Genomic DNA, 19805 nt, shown 5'->3' with positions numbered 1-19805 from the left:
GATTTTTATTTTTTAAAATAGCTGCCGCAAGGATGGGTCTGCTGACCATGCCTATATGCTATTAAAAATACACTTTCGTGTGGACTTCTCTTCCTAATCTCTGGGCATTTTCTCCTGTGAGTAGGATTGAAATTGGATCTGGAATAATACTTGAAACTTTTTAACAACATTGCGTTTCTGTCTTTTAGTATTATTAACAATGTTCTGTTGCTTCTGTATTTGTATTTTATGTTTAGATTTTTTTAATGGTTATTGTTATCTTCTCAGGACAACCATTCCCAGCTGTTTTTATCTCATTTTTCATCTCTGGCTGTGCATGTAGCAAAGTGAGTGCAGTTGTGGAGATCAAGCCTTTGCACATAATATGCAGAAATGTGCTTTGCGTTCTCATTCACCACTTCCCACAACCCAGATGGGCTTTCAGCATAGACTTGTCACTGTGCTAGTGTTCAAGCCTCTTGTGCTGAGTTGGGTTTTTTTGGTCAAAAATAATGTCTGCAGTCCTATGTACAACCTCGCTTGCACTTACTGAAGTTATGTTTGTATAAGGATATATTATGTGACAAAAAAAAAATCCTGAAAAAGAAAGTGAACTGACGTACTTAACATCTGAACTACCTGTGCAGTAGAGGTTCTTCAAAGTTCTTTCAAAAAACTCTTTTTTTGCTGTTACAGATAATTGATCTGCCTTTCTATGCATATAGGGTTGCGGTAGTGCAATGGAATGAAGGGATTCTTTTGTCATTTATATTGTACCAGGACGAGATGAGAAACTAACTTGCAGATGGGGAGGGTGAATAAATCCTGATCTTCATATGCTCTTATGTAAGTAAGAGTATCTTTCATGGGTATTACATACTCTATACATTAGACCTTTTTAAATGTATGGTTACCAGATGATAGTTAACGTGATCAATGTATGAACTATGCTTGGTGTAATTGTTTAAATACTGTAAAGGTGCAGCATATTTTTTAACCTGTCTAAAGCACACCCCCACCTTCTTTATAAGAGATATTTGGAAGCTGAGCTTGAAATGTGGTAGAATAGATGCTGTGAAAGCCACGGTGATTATGATAGGGTTAACATAGTGGTGAATAAAGTATATAGTCTCTTTGGGAGAGTTCTTTTATAAAGAAGGTGGAGCGTAGTTCTTCCAGTTCTCTTTGGTTTTTTTTTTCCTGAACTAAAAAGTTATTAATTAAAAAAAAAAAAAAACTTAAATCACTGGAGTAATCTGTTTCTTTTGTGGCACGTTCTCTCACCACTGGCATGGATTTATGTCACTTTTTCTCACAATTGATGAAGCTATCAGTTATTTGAATGTTGAAATTTTACAGTGAAATACCATCCTTGAACTTGTAGAAACTGAACATAAGATCTTTTTTTGTCCTTCACAGAAACTCTCCCAAACTTTATCACAAATGTCACACTGTTTCATAAAGGATCGTGAGTTTACCTGCAGGATTTATAACGAATAATACCTGTTTAAAAACAATACCTCAATGTTAGTAAAAGCAAGTTCACTTTTTTTTTTAAATGGGTACAACTGAAATTCCTATGATACTGTAGAGGCTGAAGTGACAGCATTACATAATGCAACTCATTTAACAGCAGTGTAGAGAAAATGTCATATTGGGTTAATCTTTATACCTTCGGTATTTTCCATTATCTAATTTGTATAAATGATAAGATTTCAAATAACTACTATTAATAGTACTTTTCTTAGAATTTTTTCCTTGCTGAGGAAGTAAGACTTCCCTGTACCCTCGTTCTGTCTGATGCAGCAGACTGTGAGGCTGGAGCAGTTAAACTTCAAATTGCAGCTTAGCATTCCAGGATTTTTTGCACTGCTGTCGTTCCTGCAATTGAAGCAGGATATCTTTCACTGTTGTAGTCTTATCTAAACTGCTGTTCTTAAGCCAGCTGTCATTTATTCTTTAGACTAAATGTAAGAGATTAAAACTTGAGGTTCAGTAATACAAAAGTGAAAATGTCATATTGTTCTGTATGCCATAGAACAAACTGATAGACCTTAGAACTCATAATAGTTTTGGCTTGTCTTGCATTAATATCAATGGATTAAAGTGTTTTATACTTCAATATGTCACCAAATTACTTGTAACTAAATTAGTTTGAGGAAGCTGTTGATTTTTCTACTTAATGCCCTAGCAGTTCTGTCAGAGCTCAGTCATTAGCTCATTCATCTTGCAAACAAAATACACCCGTTTTACATCCATTTTTAACTTTTAGTAGAACTGTGTAGTACAGATGGCTTAGCCTACAGCAAGAGTTTAAGGAAATAAGTGATTCAAGAAAGAGTAAAGAATTTGAGAAGAGAAATGCTCCATTCTAAATTATGCTCTGATTTTTTTTTTAATGGCCTTTTACAAAATTCTGTTGGGAGGGGGCTTTATTTTTGTACAGTCTGCTCTAAAAATAAGCCACTGGTGGTCATGTTACTGGAAGTTAGGAGAAGGAGCTCTTGGTTTTAAAAGAATGTGTGGGGATTTTGCGGTTTTTCCAACTATTTTATCTAACTTTATTTCTGCAGGATGTTTGGAACTCAAATACCACTTACACAATTCCGAGGAATAACTTCTGAAGAAACTAATTATACTATTTCCCATAGCAATGCTTAATATGCAAAGATTGCTTCTAAATCTGCTTTTCAGGTCATTCTTCTTTTCTTCGCACTTCACCATTTTGACTTTCAATGAGGTAATTTCACCCTTAAGCTCATTAGTTTCCATAGGAAATGAATTATAAAAAATGCTAAGTGTGCCGTATGAGGTTTAACATCAAAGACATTTCTAGACAGACCATGAATATACGTTGAAGCTATATTTGGTCTCTGTTGGGTATTCTTTTCAGTCCTACTGAGTTTCAGTTGCTTGCTTTCGTTAGGTAAGTGTTGGCTTACGACTTGCATTTTTTCCTTGCAATCCAAATTAATCTTTAATTATTTAGAATAAGATCTGGTAGTTGACTGTATGGAATAGTTGAATCCAATGTGTTTAGTTAAGACTCATGTACCCGTCTCATGGAGGGGGGAGAAGACTGCACAGTTAGGAGTAAGATGTTTTGTAACCAACTGCTCTTAAAGAAAAAGTTAATTTCTGAAAAGAAACTTCATGTTTCTGTAAACAAATTATGAATGGTTTTTCCCCCTCTAATCTACATAGTGCCAGTAGTTTAGCTGCTACCTAAACCAAAGACAATACTCTGCTTTAACCAAACTTGCTGATTGTTATTCTGTATCCTAAAACTTAGGATGCATTTGCATGTTTAAATTATTCTGGTTGTTTTCCCATCCAGCCTCTGTGCTCAACCATTTAAACTACCTGACAGTAAGAAACCTAGCACACAGGATTCTTGTCAGTTTGAATAGCTTCAAGCTTTTATTTTGAAGCTCTGTATCCAACAATGAAATAAGCAAGGAATGCCCCCAGTCTTGTTTTGTTTCTTTTATAATGTCCTATTCAATCTACGTAACACACTGAAGGGAGTGCCCAGCATATTTCAGAATAATTATATTTTTTAAATAGCATACATGATTCAAATCCAGTTTTACTGAAAAAGTGCTCCTTTTTGTTAGATCTTATAACATTTTCAGACATTTTACCCATGCAATTGTGATTGAAACTTTCCTCCTCTTCAGCGAGTGTTTAGCATGCTTATCCCATTTGCTGCTTAGTTACAGTATGCAAAAGAGCACAGTAAAGTGACTGTATTACCACAAAGATAAAACTGAATCCAGAGTCCATGAGCTATGGGGTTTTCTATCATGGAAAGATTGTGACATATCTCTTAAAATAATATAGCTGTCAGGAACAAATGCCATAGTAGTATTTCTTTTTAAGAACTAATCCTAGTTGGTATTTACAGGTGGGACTACTATAGCACTCAGAGCTTCCGTTTTCAAGTTGTGAAGAATTTCAAAATGGAGGAAAATCTCTTTCAAGTTCTTTGAAGGTACAAAACAAAAGATACTGACATCTTTAGCAGTGAATTTTAGTAGTCTGTCTTAAAATAAATAAATAAATAAAATAGAAACTTCAAAAGGCAAGTCAGGAATTTAAGCTTAAGTCTCCCATATGCTGTGCTCCTGGCTGTTCGTGGTTGACCCGGAGGGAGGGGTTGGTCTTCTGTGCATCTGCAGCGTGCACCAGTCAGTCATTAGGCTTCACTGTCTTTCAGTGGCATGAAATGTCATCTCTGAATACTTTAGTATGTCAGCTGTATCTGTTCTGAGAATAAGCAGCAGTTGCTCAATATTGCGTACTATTCAAGAGGAGGACCTCTCGCCATATATGCAGTCCTTGTTGATCAAGTGATATCCAGTGTAGTGTCTCATAACTGGCTATGTATTGCTACAGCAGACAGTGACAAGTGCTACCCAATGTTAAGAGGTATGTGAAAGGAAACCCAAGTTCTCACAGAAACCATCCTCTAGCAGCACGTTTGGATGTCTGCTCTTTGTTACAAAGATCTGTAGTAGAGAAAGTCAGTGTAAACAACGACCTCATTAGCTAAGTTATTGAGAAGAAAACCACACTCTAAAGCTTGGGTGTTTAACTGAATGCTGCAGGTAGTGGCACTGGTGTGTGTCATGACACATCCTGGTGCTCTGGGGCAGCATCTATGCAACTTAGTAAAATAAACTGTCATTACATTGCAGAAATTAATAGTTAAACATACTTTTATTGAAAAAAGCCACTTTTTCCCCATCCCATCACATGTAGGTATTGTCAATAACTGAACACAATTACTGGTCCAAAGTAGATTTTAGTACTTCAATCTCTAGAAATGTAATAAGTAACATAGCATTGACTCTGATTTACAGTGTGTATGAATTTAACATAGCGGAAATCATTAGAATACTGCAGGCTTCTAAATATCTTTTTGTCATAAATATATTAATTCATTCCTCTGAATTATGTTACATTAATTTAAAAACAAAACAAAGAACTTAGAGGCAGACTTTGATGCTTCAAAACTATTCAACACAGTCTGGTAGTAATAAATGCTGAGATTTGTCTGCTGTTCGTTTTTGAGTCAACTGCTACAAGGCATATGTTTCTGCTTCCACTGTTACTAGATGCAAGGCTTATGTCTGTGTAGACACACACAAAATATTAGGCAAAACCTACAATCTTGTGTTGCATATCTCAGACATTAATAGGTGGCAGATGGAAGCTGTAATAGCAGGTGAAATCATAAATAATTCAGTTAAATATTCCAGGAATCAGACTTAAATGCTTTAACATAGAAGGATGAAGATAACTCATCACGCACTGTAGCTAATACAGGAGACTTGTATGGGAGATTTCTTCCTGGCACTTGTTCTATAATATAATTTGCTTTAAAATAATATCCTATGTCAGCTGTAAAATACAGCTTCCTAGGGAATTTCTTTCCTTCTTTTTTTTTTTTTTTTAAAGGAAAATAATTCTAAGTTTTGAGTTGAATATGCATGATTCTCTTGTGAAGACAGGAAAATATCACCAAAAAGTAATGAAAACAGTGATGGGATTATTAAAGGCAGTAGCACAAGCAAGCTTCCCTTTGGTTCAGTGTTCCACTGAATGCCCTGGATTTGTAATCAGAGTGGCACGGCTACTTATTTTCAAAAGAAAGTGAGCACTCAAAGTTTGCCACACTTAAATTTTGCCTTTTAAGTCTTGCCTGCTAAAGGAGGGGAAATAGTTCTCTAGTCAGTGTGCGTTACCAGTAATAAATAGTTGGTGGATACAGGATCAGAGCAGCTGCAAATATCCAAGTGTCGGATGCTGAAGACTATTCCTAATGAGTATTTCATTGTTTTTGTACACATGTTCCTGTTGCCAGGAGGAGTTGCTTAAAAATGTAGCGGACTGAGGCATTGTAAGCTTATGTAGACATCTAACAAAAATAAAGCTAGGTCAGACTTCAATAGAATTAGCATCCAGTATAGTTTTGCGCAGCTCATCTGCACTCTTCTTTAATGAGTTAGTATATGAGATAATCATGATTTCTAATATTAGAGATGTTAATGGTTGGTAAACGTTGTGCTAGAGTACAGAAGTTGTGAAATGTGTAGAATTGTTTACAAAACAGTATGCAAACGTGCATGATGAATTCTTACTTGTAGTTGCACACCTACGGGCACAATTTAACTCATAGCTTCTAACAGAAAGACTCAAGTGGTACCACAGTGACAGCGGACTGATTTACATTTCAGATATAAACCATGGTGTAACCATCTCAGATGACTTTCACATTTCATTCCAGAAAAGATTTCCTGCAGTGTGAAATACCTTTTCAGATTCTTTCATGAATAAAGCATATCAAAAGTCCATGCAGATGAATAGGTTTGAGGTTAATGAGCAAAAGGGAAGGTGATATTTGTGCTGTTCTGTGGTACGTATAGCTGTAATCCCAGTGGTGAGGCAAAGACCACTCTTAACAAAGTTGCGTCCTTGTATAGCTGCCACACAACTGTTTGGCACTGCTTCCACTCTGCTCATGTGCCTGTTGCCTCTCTTTTTGTGAACCGGTGGTTCGGTCTTTCTGAGAGTGTCACTGGACTGAAGCTTGACATAGTGTAGGAGCAGCTAGGGTATCAAAGTTCTGTGAGGTCTCACTAGTATTAGCATCTACAACTGATAAGCTCTGCTGGTCCCTGGAAGAGTTAGGGACCTTCACCTGACCTTTGTATAAACCAGGAGATTTTGCCCAAAATGGAAGATTTGACATTAAACTGGCAGAACTGTTACCCTCAACAGTCAGAACCACTGGCTGTTTATCTGGCACTGCTGGTGCGTACACAGCATTTTGTTCAGACAGATGATCTCCACATTGACTAAGATGTTCAGCTAGGACCAGAGGCTGCTGATCATCTCCTTCTTCAGAAATGACAAAAACTGGTTTGTTTTTATCTGTTTCTCCCCCAAGGTCCTTTATTTTTGAAGCACTGGCCAAGTTGATTTTCAAGGGGTTGGAGCTCTCTGTAGTACTCTTGGAGCTTTGGCTGTTAACTGGAGATGCTGCCCCTAGATGTCTTGAGGGATCCAAGGACCTCATGCGTTTGCTGTCAGGGGAGCCAGCTAAAAATCCAAAGTAAGGATTTCCAAACCTGGATTTCTTCAAGCTGCAGGAGCTTAGCTTCCGCTGCCTTTGTCCAGATAGAGTGAGGGGGTATGAGGCATTGCTGACAGATGAATCAGAGTAAACGGTCTCTGAAGCTCTCTCTATCTCAGTGGCTGAAATCACCTTTCTGGTTGGAACACCTTGGGTTCTTGCAGCTGCAGGAAAACCCTGTACAAAATAATAATAAATTAGTAGACGTGCTTTGAAAAGCAACTGTCTTAAGAAACATTGATCCCCAGGGAACTAACTAAAAGTTAAAATTCCTGTTGTGGCACAGGTAAGATATTTTCTTTTGCAGAAAATTACCATAGAATTACCTGTTATTACCATAGAAAACAAGGAACATCCTCTATTAGCTTTGTAACAAGCTCTGTTGGTTTGATGACAATGGTCAGTGAGACCTAGATATACTTCCCTACACCTACAGATTCCTTGCTGTGCACTGTAACATGTCAAATTTAAGGTATAACCAGGGAAAGAAAGAATATGTTAGACAACTGAATGAATGCAGCTTCTTAGCACTTCAGGAAGGCCTGAATAAATTACAATATAGTTAGGCAAAAGAATTTCCAGTACTCCAAGCAAGATGGGCCAAGATGTGCATTGCACCCGCAGATTAGAGGAGCAAAGCAGGGGCACTGACCGCTCCATGGTCTTCTCCTAGCAAGACTTACACTGTTGTCAACCAGCTTTGTGAAGGGACTATTGGTGCTCCAACTACACCATTTTTTTTGTAGCTGTGGTATTGGAGCCAGGAAATCATGGAAAGTGCGGGCACTCCATGTGCGTTGTCTGGGATAATGATTTTCCATCTGGACATTCCTCTTCTCAACAGTATCTGTTCCTGCAGCCATGTGACCAGAAGTCATCCAGTCAGACACAGAGCCTGGGCTTGTGACGCTTCTTTTTAGATTTTTGTCCTGAAAATAGTAAATAAATATTGTTTTCAATGTCTTTTGCCAAAAGGCTTTAAAAACACTTTAAAAAGTAGCCTCTAATGGAAGCGACCAATTTCTTCAGTGGTTCGTTTCTCAAGACAAGGCCCAGGAATGCAACTTCTGTTTCTCTTTCAACATGCTGCCTTGGAGTCGGTGGCTTCCCTGGACGCTGGTTTTACCTTGCTTCTTCAATTTCATGTTTTACATTGAACTGGGAAATTCCACTTACGTAAGAAACAGAATCCTACCACTAACTGCATATATCAAATAACTAGAGCTTCATTATATTGGATACATTTGACAGATTACAGTACTAAACTTCACTGTGCAAAACATAATTCCTCCTCTCTGCTCAGCTCTTGGAAGGTTCCAGCTGCATCTCTATAGGGAAACAAAACCCCAGGGCCAGGGAATGAGGCCCACTGAAAGAAATCCGGAAGCAAAAAAAACAAGAGACTTAGAAATCTAAAAAATGTATGATTCAGGAAGAAAGACTGAAGTAAGTGGTGCTCTTTAGTCTTAGTTTGGGAAGAACTAAAGGAATAATAATAAATAAATTTTAAAAAAGGCAGTAATCTGTCCTCAGTGTCTGTGATAAAAGGAACGAGAGACACAAGGCCCAGAGTGGAGCCAAGGGGATTTTCAGTTCACATAAGAAATGTTTTTTCAGGTGGAAAACATGCTTTAGCAGGAGCATAAGATGTCTAGACAGGTGTAAAATTGGCATCGTTGAAAGCTGAGCACATGAAACCATTCTTACCAGCTCTATGTATGAGGAGAATTGCTCTGACATAGGAATGAAATATGGCCAGCTTGTAAGGATCCCATATGCATACTTACTTTATATGTTCCTACACTGAATTTAAAATCACAATTTTTCTTCTTAATATGTATGTGGTTTTAGAAGCAGAAAAGTTAAAGAATGCCTCACTGTCCTGTGAATCTCCTTCTGTGCTTGCTAATGCTTCACCTGTTGTTAATATAAGCCCCTCGTTACATAACTCTGCATGTATTTTTAATTTTCAGCTGTGCGAATACGGCTGTCATGAGAAGAATGCAAAATCCACATTCCCAGAGTTTACATATTTCTTAAAGAGAGTCTGAAATAAATCCTACAGTGTCCTGGATTTAAAAGGCCCGAGAGACCAAGAGCTTGTCACTTGTTATTTCTGATAAACAAAATCTCCCAAGTTTCCACAAATCATAGAAACTATTTCCTTACAGTGTCATGTTGGAAAAGGGTGGGCAGAGAGGCGAGAAATGAGCTTCTCTGTAGGAAGCTAGCAGAGGTTCTATTCAGGCTCTGGATAAATTTGTTTCAATATTAAGTTCTTAGTCTCAGATTTGATTAAAGTAACGTTCTTCATAAATGTATAATAATCCAGCTGTCTTCTCCTGGTTCTTAGGGTTTATTATTTTGATGGTTTTGAGACAGATGCACTGGGAGCAGCTACTGAGGTTAATAACGTATTTTCTAGATTTTAAAAAATCTTTTACCAAAAAACATCTCTTAAATATTCTCTTATTCTTTAACCAAAACCTATTCATCTGACATTTGTCTGGATAGAATTCAGATCATAGTAATAACCTAGCCAAAGACTGAGTGATACTTTAAAACAAATAGGACCTATAACTAATGGAGAATGTCCAAAGGAGGGCTATGAAGCTGTGGGAAGTCTGAGGGCAAGGCGTGTGGGGAGTGCCTGGGGCCCCTCCACTTGTTCGGCTGGAGCAGTGGGGCTGAGGGGAGGCCTCATGGCCCTGCAGCTCCTCATGGCGGCTCTTTGTAGTTCATTTTTTTTAAATGAGCATTTGGGTGAGGTGAATCTGAAGACATTATTTGCTATGCTGTACAGACTTGGGATTTCACACTTCTTTCCATGTGAGGATTACTTCTTGGCTGCTGCCAAGAAAGCAGCAGGTAACTCCTGCCTGCCCAGTGCTGGCCTACGGACACTGGGCTGTGTACCCACCTTCTGCAGTGCTCAGGGACAAACCTCAGGAGCTGGGTGGCCAGATGCATCTTACACCCTAAAAATTCACACACCTGGAAACTAAATTGTGAACAGAACTCATTTTTACATCTAACATTTAGTAACCCTCAATTAACCTAGGTAGTCTGAAGATCACACTTAAGTGCAGGTGTGCAGGTGGCTTGCTGGGCCCAATTTCCACCCCCCTCAGAGAGGAAAGTCTGCAGCTGTGCTGAAAGAGCTAGTGCTTCTAAAGGTGGTCCTTCACCCTTCTCAGGTTGTTTTTTTTTTTGTTTGGTTTGGTTTGGTTTTTTTACACCTTTTGGGGGTTTAGTACTGGCTCCTTGTATGCAAAAAAGATATAAATAAGAAGGAAAAGCCTTCTGAGTTAATACAGTGGTGAATCACTTTAATTCTTTGGTTATATGCACTTAGAATTGTTTTAACGCTATATTATGTGTGTATATATATACACATAAATCTGCTATTCTTGCTTGTGGAAGGCATGGTATAATAGAAATGTTTTGCTTTAAGAGCTTTTTCCTTCTGATTAGTGAGGGGGTAGAGGAAGGAAAATGGGTATTCTCTTTGTCCTTAAATTGTATTTGTAAGTGGTTGCCACCAGGTGAAGCTCTCTGCACTGGAAAGGAGGACCAAGAGGTTGAGGGGTTCAAGGGTGCCTGATCGTAGTGCTGATACAGTGCGTGTGCCCTGCTCCTCAGAAGGCAATGTGGTTCAGTCGGGTAGGGCACTAGAGCTGTTTTCCCTGTTCTTTTCCTTCTTTTCTGTTAATCCGTGTGGTTGACTGAAGGAGGAGTTCAGCACATGCCCTGCACCAGTGAGGGAAATTTCTAATCAGCCCGCCTCCATGGCTAACTTACTAATCAACTTCGGGGATACAGAATGCTGTTGCTCTGTAAACTGTGATTAGAAGCATTATGTGGACTGCCTTGGGGTAGGCAAGTTCCTTACACTGGTTCTTTCCCCTCTTGTGGGAAAAGAGAGAGGATGTTGGACAGTGTTGACCTGGAAAGGTTTTAATGTAGACTTGGAAAGAACTCACACTGATAGTTGCTAGTCTGTGATAAAGAGAGAGCTCAGAAGTCTCAGGTCTGGCCCCTATCATCTATTTCTAAGTAAGTGATTAAGAGTGAAGAGGAAAGAGCTAAAATAAGGAAGGTTACTAAAATGATCTAGGTTTGTATGTGTTTATTTGAAAGGGCACCAGTGCTTTCCCTTTAAGGGTTAGGTTTTTAGAATATATGTTAATTCTTCATGTGAGCTGGGGAGATAGTGACATAACTTTATGACAAACTGAGGAGCTGAAGAACATCCCTACCACTTGGTAGTGGTGTGCAGGAATGGGTCTGGTCCCGTGTCCTTCAGTTGTTACAAGCAATGCTCTTAATTGCATATCATTTTTAATGGAACACCATCTTTGCCAATTAACAGATACTTCTTGAGGGCTGGTGCTTCAGCTTGGTGGCATGCCTCTGCATTCTCACCTATAATATCCCAGGTGAACTTCTGGATCTGATCTTATCAAAGCTGGGAAGATGCTGGCTGAGGGATCACAGCCCACATGTTTTCATAGCAGCTCTGCTTGGTGGTTGGGAGAACTGCTTGGCTCAGTCACTACTACTCTTGCAAACTAGGCAGCAAGCATAAGTGAAGGAATGTGACAAGTGCTGTCTAAGAAGGACATTGTGCATCTTGCTATGGTTCTAGAGATGCCCACAAGCATTCCTACCTGTATTCTGTAGGTGGTAAAGCTCAATCCACTGGCTCCAGGTCCAGCAGAAATAATAAAAACTTCATCGCTTCCTGTCTCGGTGGTCACTGCAGAGGTGGAAGAGGGTACATCTGGGTCAGTATCCTGAGGAGACCGTTCTGTGCTGCCTCTGCAGGAAGTGACTGAGAAAAGAAAATCCATATAAAAACAGTTGAGGAGAGCCCAAAATGTCTGTTCTCAACTCCTCCTTGACAATTCCTCCTCCTTTGCCTTTCCCTCTCTCCCCAGACAAACTAGAGCCACTTTGAGCTGTCACAAGAGTCAGAACTAAGCTCAGGCCAACAGTTTTCTCTCCTGAGCCTGCAAGCTTTTAAAAGTAAGACAGGAGGTGAGGGGAAGAAAGGAACTACCGTGGGTCTGCTGTTTGATAAAGACAGACCCAAACTGAAATTCCCCATACTAAACGCACAAGGTTTTCCTGCAGATCAGAATTTTTTTTTAAATCCATATTTACTCATTCCTGTTAATGGTGAGCTCAGCTTTTTCCCTGAAGTGCAATCGTTTTCTGCTTGAACCCTGGCGATGCTGCTCCCACAGCCATATGCTGTAGGTGTATGCGCCTGCTTGTCTTCCCAAGGCCTGCCCCTCTGGTCCAGGCCAGGGGAGCAATATCTGTGGCTCCTAGCTGCAATCTCCTCAACGATCTTTGGCAGCAAGTAATTAGCTTTTGAGGAAGATATCCCTGTGAGAATTGTGTCTAAAAGCTGATGGTTTAGTGGGAAACTGATGGTGTGTAGCAATGTACAGTGAAGTGGCTCCTTGGTGGCCTTCCCCCAAAAGGAGCGCTAATAGAATTCATTGGTTATGACTCAAAATTGCAACAAATGATGTTATCTGCAGCTTGGCTGGGGGACTCCTGCTCTTGTTTTGGAGACACACATCTAAAGCTGTCTCACTCGAAAAGCCCTTCAGAAAGTTAGCTCCAGCAGTCAAACTTGTCCAAAGCCAATGTAAGCGCTGTAAAACTCATCCTTTTCCAGGCAAGGTTAGACACAGGGCAGATGAGCCATCCACAATTTATGGATTATTAAACGCTGCGGTTGTAGCAGCCTGAAGCGGACACGTTAGCTTTGCTAACCCAGTGTCTCTGCAACGCTGTGTGCTATGACGGCTTCTGCTGGCAGAGTCCTGAAGCTGTGCCCGTGTGCTCCCTGCCAGGGGAATTGCCCTCCCAGGGAGGGGGGAGAGCAGCAAGGGATATTCCCACAACAAAGCCTTTCTGCTGTCAAGTAGCTCTCCAGCTGTGCATGAGCGAGATGGGAGGAGGGTGGGGGAGAAACGGTCTGATTAGCAGGCCGGGGCCGCGGGGTGCCCTGACCTGCTCCCGGGGGTGCGCCGCGCTTACCCGCCTGCTCCCGGCTGACAGAGTGGTTGTTGTTTTCATTCTCCCGACTTGGCACCACGAGCTGGAGCTCATTGATATCAACAGCGGAGTTCTGGATCCCATTCTACAACTCAGAACATGCCCCAGTAAACATTGTCAGATAAACAGTGCAACAGCCAATATGAAAGAGAGAAACAGAAATTGCTGAAGCCATTAGCACTAACCTCCTGGTCACTGCATACGTTGGATGAGCTCCTTTTGGGGCACGTTCTCTGCCTGAAAAGGAGAGACAGCAACAACAACAACAAGCCCACGAGTGAGTTAGACCCAGAGAAAGGAAGGTCTTGGCTCATGTAGTGGGAAGTCGGCTGAAGAAGAGAAGGACCTGTCTTCCTCCCATGCTCACCACAAAACTGGGAACAGAGTTCAGACCTCTTCAAAGTCCTACCAGCCTTCTCTCCATAGGGAACAGCACATACTGATGTGCTTTTTCACACCAGTAACTAAATAGCAGGACTGAAATCTTTCCTTTGGTCTGAGCAGTGACATCATTCTTACCCTTTTATACAGAGTATTTCATGTCTGTAGTCAATATTGCACTCTGCATTGTATTTAGCAAACAGAGAACATGAAATGTTCATCTGCATGACCATTTTGTTAACAAGAATGGCTATGGCAGATGATTACCAGCTAAATGTGCCTGTTGGACTGAAGGGAAACAATCTTATTCTCCATCTTTTTTTTATTTTTTTAGTTTTAATAAATATGACACCATGAAACAACAAGCGTTATTTACATACTGGATGAATATGATGTGAATATGTCATGAAGAATAGCTGAAGATGATCATGACTGAAGCAAGAATATTTTGGTGTGCAGCAGTTCTTCATGCAACAGTGCAGAAAACAAACAAGTGTTAATGCGCTATGTGACCTGTGTTATTATTTTTCCCTCCTATCTATGGCTGGAGAGGCTGGTTTAAGGCAGTTAACCTCTTCCACACAAAGTTTGTGGTGGTGCCTTCTAAGGGATGTGTTGAAGGCAAGATTTCATGTTTTCAGGCACTTTTTCATTACTGCTTCTTCTAAGACATGCTGCCTGGCAAGTCTGCCTGGGGGCCAGCATCTGCTCCACCTTGGTCGTGGTGGGTTTCATTGTTTCACCATATCATTGGAAGACTTAACAAATGATTATTGACTCTCAGTTGAATTGAGAGAGGAAAAAAAACCTGATGTGTCTCTCCAAGACTATTCCTAATGAATACAGAGGAGACTACAGAAAGAGGAGAGCAAGTTTGCACTTCAGAATTTAATTCAGAAGGGATCCAGATGGATAGCTGTTACTGTAGGAGGCAAGAGCTCATCGGCTGGGCTGAAGCAGGGAAGGCTCTTCCTTAACTCAGGGGTTGGTGGAGAGGGAGCAGAGAAATTTCCAAGGAGAAGAGGTCTTTCCTCATTGGAGAATCGAGATTAAGCCAAGTAGGAAATACAGTGCAAGTACAGTAGAAGAAGGGTAGGAGAGAGGAGTTCCGTACTTCTCAAAGTTTAAACAAGGATAGAAAAGGGTAATTGTTTGGAATGTCCTCTTTTTAAATTTTTCTTCCATCATCATGGTTCCGGTATTGATTCCACTGAACAGTTTGATTTACTGTCAGAAACTAACTCATATAAAGGCTAAAGTTTACTAGATTCACCCCAAAAAAATTTCTGGTGGCAACTTGAGATTTGATTCCTTCTACTCAGAACTGCTGCCACAGTGTCTGGAGAGATGCTCTAGTTTGTGGGACTTGGGCTCTTGGACTTTCTTTAGCTTTCTCTCCAGGTGGACTATGTCTCCCATGGCATGCTGCAGGGTCCGACCACCAAGGAGGGCAGTGATTTAGATCAGTGTATAGCTCGTGCATATGAAACACCCAGTGTACAAATATTCTGGTTTCCTTCATTTAAAAAAATGTGCAATTTAAAAACAAAAATTGCTTAATCCTTCCCAAGTAAAGCAAATATTCAAGTCTGTTGAATGCTTTGTAAAAATTGCCCTGTGCTCCCCAGCCCTCTCTATCCATCTGCATTTCTAACTAAACTACCCCCATATAGATGGACAGAAGTGGAGAACAGCTACAGACAGGTAGAGGCTTCTGAGTTGTGCCTACCATGAAGATGGCAGAGAAAAACTGTTTTTAGCCCAGAAGTGACTAGAATCCTCTAGGAAAGCATTACATGAAGGAGAAGATCAGGCTGCAGGCCATGCCTAGCAGGGTGGCTTGTACAGAGTGAAACGGCACACAGCGACTTGAGGAAATAGCTGTACGTGTAGAGGGGTTGTAATTGGAAACAGGTCACTGGCAGGCAATGCAGATGTAAAATGCAGTTGCAGTCCACAGGTTGCAGCCATCAAGCAAAAGTCTGGCTGCATTGGACGAGATTAAAATTAAATAAGGTGGACGTGTCTCTTGTTCTTGAGGCTTGGGAAAGAAAATAAAAAATACCCCATTGCTCGAGCCAGGCCTCATGGCCAAAAGTAATTAGAATTATTGGCCAACTAACAACTGAAGCTTTCATTTCCTCCCCAAACAGAAAACAAAAGCTTCAGTGTGGCAGAGACTTGGAGTTTCCCCAGAGAGCTTTGCCCTGGCTGAATGCAATGAGCCCGAGCAGACACTGCTGACGACTTGGTGCATTGGAGTGGCAGCAGGTGCCAAGCTTGGCCCAGGCCATTTCTAATCCTGGCAAAGCTAGCTCCCTGCTACTTTTAGCTGAGCAACAGCATCAGATAGAAACGGTAAAAAAACACAGCTAAATGCCAATGTGGTACCAGAGGAACAAGCAAAGCAAGAAGAGGAAAAAGTGGGAGTCAAGTTTACGAGGCCAAGAGCTTGAAGTTTACTCTTAGCATCTTCCGGTGAGGTCTCCTTTGCAGTGGCACATTCCAGCCAGGGCAAGAATTGTCATGCCTCAGAGAGCTGGTCCCATTTCTGAGCGTGCTGCATTATTAAAGCATCTTCACTTCTCCTCACAGCCCACCCCTCGCAGTCCTGGCATTTTCAGCAACAAGGATGGGCTGTGGCAAAAACACACATGACGCGTGATTTCAAGCCTGTATTTAAGGCAAGAAGCATAAAATAGAGTTTGATGGGCTCAAGTTAAAAGTTGTTTAGATGTGCTTAATGGCCTCTGCAGCCTTATTCTAAGATGCATTTTGAGAGAACACAGCTGGGCAGTGTAGGTGAGCTCCAGCCAGTGGTGCTGGGGCCAGGGAGCAATATCCTCAAAGTATTAGAGCAGGAAAGATGGAAAAAGAATCTTTCATAGGGCATGGAACTGCTTCCATGCATGTCAGATCTCACATGCTTTAAATCTGACAAGAAATAAAAGCGTAATGTAATCGAGGCCTGCCTAGAATAGTGCACAGGGAATACAGGCAGCCGGGTTAGCAAGGGGCCTTTCATGAGGTGAATGTCTATGGACAGCCTTCTCCATATACAGTCAATATCTAATATATTTCCCTACCAAAAAAAAAGTGACAGAGCAATGAAAGGGCGAGCATGCAGATGTTACAAGAAGTGAGCCTGTCCCTGGTCCTGTGCCATGGTGACCGTGGCAGGATGTCCTCAGTGACCAGACCGCGTAACATTTGTGCGGGGTGAAAAAGGCATTCAGTTTACTACGTTTGTCAACAATAGCAGAACATTACTATGCTTTGTAAATATCTGAGAAGCAGAAAAGCAAATTGTACATGTGAGCAGCATGGCCTGGCTTTCTGAGCAGTCTGCACAGAGCAGCTTTCAGGCAGTGGGAGCTCAGACTGCTGTGTACTTCAGTTTGAATAACACGAAGCTTCATGGATAGCTGCAGTGAAATTAAATGGCAAGAACTGCCTACTCGACATGCACATCAGCCCAGGTTGCTGCCGTAGCAAAGGCAGAGTGTTTCTGCCGCTTTTGAAGTTTGGCAAGAGTATAAAAATAATTTAGTGTCTGGAAGACATTTTCCACCAGGCGTTTTCCTTTAGAACCAGCAAAAAAATGTAGGCTAAATTAGTGTTCGGCAAGGTCTTTACACAGGAAGAAGGTTAGTCAGAAGTAGCACACGTAAGTTTAACTCTTGCAACTATGAAAAGCCCAGACTCTGAAAGCAGAAATTTCTTTATGCAGCAAGAGTTTATTAAGATTTATTTTTTAAAGAGTTTATTAATAGATTATTAAGATTATATTTTGTCTTCACCACCTCGCCCTTGTTTTCTTATTCCCAGTACAGTGATGGCCCATATTGTGTGTTTATTCAGCACAACTAGAAATGCAGCCTCCAAAATCACACGGAAAACAAAGTTCCTTTCTCAACCCGACCTCAGTTACGAGGAGTTGCCAGGCCACCCTGAGACCTTCTGGGCTGAAGGATGCACAGGGCAGAGGATGCAGGAAGAAGGGACAGACCAGCTGAATGGTGCCGCTGAGAAATAAGTGCTCTCACAAACAGCCAGCCACTCCAGCAGAGCCCTGCAAGGCATGGTGCTTGTCTCAGTTCTCTGATGCTCCCATTGCAGTCAAAACATTTGAAAAACACTGTTTAACAAAAACCCAGGGAGCTCCTGCTTTGTTTTGAATTTGTTGGAAGGAAAAAAAATGTTTTCACTGGAGTTACCAAGAAAAAAGCAAACATAAGCTGAGGGGTGGAGAAGCTTTCTCCTGATTGATACATCGGGAGAAAACAAATAAAAGCAATTGACTGGAGAGGAATGTTTTTGTCGCTGGCTGGTATTAGCAGTTCAGCTAGTTAGCATCCCCCTGGGCTGACCAGTGGCTCACTGGACCAAGTCCTTTCAGATGATGTTTGGGGACGGGCAGGGACAGCACAGCACAACTCTCAGCCTTTCTCTGGCAGGGACCCAGCTCTGCAGATACCTGCTCATGCTGTGAGTGCATTAGCATTAAAATGTCTGCACAGCCTCTTGGATAAAACTTGCTTCAGATTGGAAAACATTATTTAACGTAGGTAACAGCATCTTAATTCCAAGTGGCAGTATTTTAGCTATTTAGTTTTCTGCAGAGCATTAGCGATGGTTAGATTCAAAGTGAGAAGACGCAGTGACGGTCACCTCAGCCTGCCTGGGAGACTTGGGGAAGGGTGCTCTCCATCCTGCATTTGTCCACTGGCTGCTATTGGCCCAAAACTGAGAAACAAGTATTGAAACCAAATAAGGACCAAGAAAGACCTCACCTTTCAGGTGTTTCTGCAGGGGAAAAAAAAAAAAGTGAATTTGAGGTACAAGAGCTGTAGAACTGGGAAAGAAAACTGTAGAGCATAAGGCAGGAATAGAAACTGGGTTTGGTTTCCTCTATATCCACACAGTACTGCACCAAAAGGACAGCACACATTAGCAGAGCAAAGAAAATGTGTGTTTGTTTTCTGGTCTTTCCTGTCTTGCACAGAGAATATCCCATGCTTCAAAGGTTCAGACATTCATCATCTTACCTGCAAGCTATGCAGAGGGCACAGAGCAAAGCAAGTGCAAAGAAGACAGTCCCTGTTAAAACTGCCAGCATCATCATGTTTTCCATTCTCTCCTGCCTCACAGCATCTACGGTGTTGGGTTCCGTGATGTTCTTGTATTCGAAGAGCATTGCAAAGCCTCTGCCCCGGTTGGTGGTGGTAATTAGCTCCATGATAACCTCAACCATTTCCAGAGACGAACCAAAGACCATGGTCTTGTTTAAAGGTGAATTTGGTCCACAGAAACGAGAGGAAAACGTGATGAGATCTGAAACATACAATACATCATGGGGACAGACATCCACTGCTGGCTGTTGGCTGGAGATTTCCACTGGCAATATTGTTGTGGGAAGAGTCCAGCTCTCTCCCAGGCTTTCATCTCTCTCACTAGCAGCTAGTTGGGCAAACAAAATGTTGCCCTTCCAGCCTTCTTTTGTTTCTTGGCCGCTGACATTTTGTCTCTGTGTTGTGGCACCACCAGACTCAGGGAATGGCTGCTCTTCTGTTTGAGTCTCCATAATCACTTTGGGTTCCTTCATCTGTTTTGACTGGTTTCCTTCGGACGTCTGTTTGGCTTCATCTTTCTTGGAGGCTGCTCCTGGAAGTTCATCTAGGTGATGAGGAAGCTCTTTTGGCTGATCTCCTGTGCCGTGAGCTGCCTCCGACATCCAGCTCTGAAGAGAGGATTTTGTAGTCTGGAGAACAAAGTCCACGTTTTCCTCAGGAGGAGGCACGTCCTTACTCTCTGTTATCGCAGCGGCTGGAAAGCCATCCCAGGGGGTTGGAGTTTCACTAGAGCTCTCAAAAATGTCAAAGTCAAAAATTTCCAGGATAAGATGTGTTCTCATGGGGATGAAAAACTGCCAAACACAGTGTGTCCCCGGGTAGTAGTTGTTTGGAAAACCTGGTGATAAAATCAGGCCTCTTTCCATTGACTCCACCACTGCACCGCAGGAATAATAGACCTGGGAAATAAAACAAACACACTTACTTCTTGCCAGAGACAATATGCAGGATGCAGTATGCTGGACCTACGGAAGGTCCTGCCCCCTCCCTTTGGTGACTGGTGTAAAGAAGACTTTTACAGGCTTCATGAATTCTGAGTTCTTGAGGCTGTTTTCTACTTTCACATTTAGAGCCTTAATCTCTAATATGGACAACCA

General features: G+C 41.4%; 1 protein-coding gene across 2 annotated transcripts in view; it reads right to left on the bottom strand.

Annotated features, from left to right (window-relative positions):
• Positions 4683–19805, bottom strand: part of LOC110406235 — a 31599-nt gene continuing 16476 nt past the window's right edge. For both annotated transcript variants that reach the window (XM_021412455.1, XM_021412457.1), the window contains exons 2-7: positions 18625–19607; positions 13381–13432; positions 13178–13280; positions 11791–11954; positions 7804–8049; positions 4683–7297 (exon numbers count right to left, since the gene is read on the bottom strand). In XM_021412455.1, coding sequence (XP_021268130.1) covers positions 6560–7297; positions 7804–8049; positions 11791–11954; positions 13178–13280; positions 13381–13432; positions 18625–19607 — 2286 coding nt within the window. In that variant the 3' untranslated portion in view covers positions 4683–6559. The remainder of the gene's footprint in view (positions 7298–7803; positions 8050–11790; positions 11955–13177; positions 13281–13380; positions 13433–18624; positions 19608–19805) is intronic.

This window comes from Numida meleagris, chromosome 14 (genome assembly GCF_002078875.1).
Source record: "Numida meleagris isolate 19003 breed g44 Domestic line chromosome 14, NumMel1.0, whole genome shotgun sequence".
NCBI classification, from domain to species: Eukaryota; Metazoa; Chordata; class Aves; order Galliformes; family Numididae; genus Numida; species Numida meleagris.
This window is presented reverse-complemented; position numbering and strand designations above follow the sequence as displayed.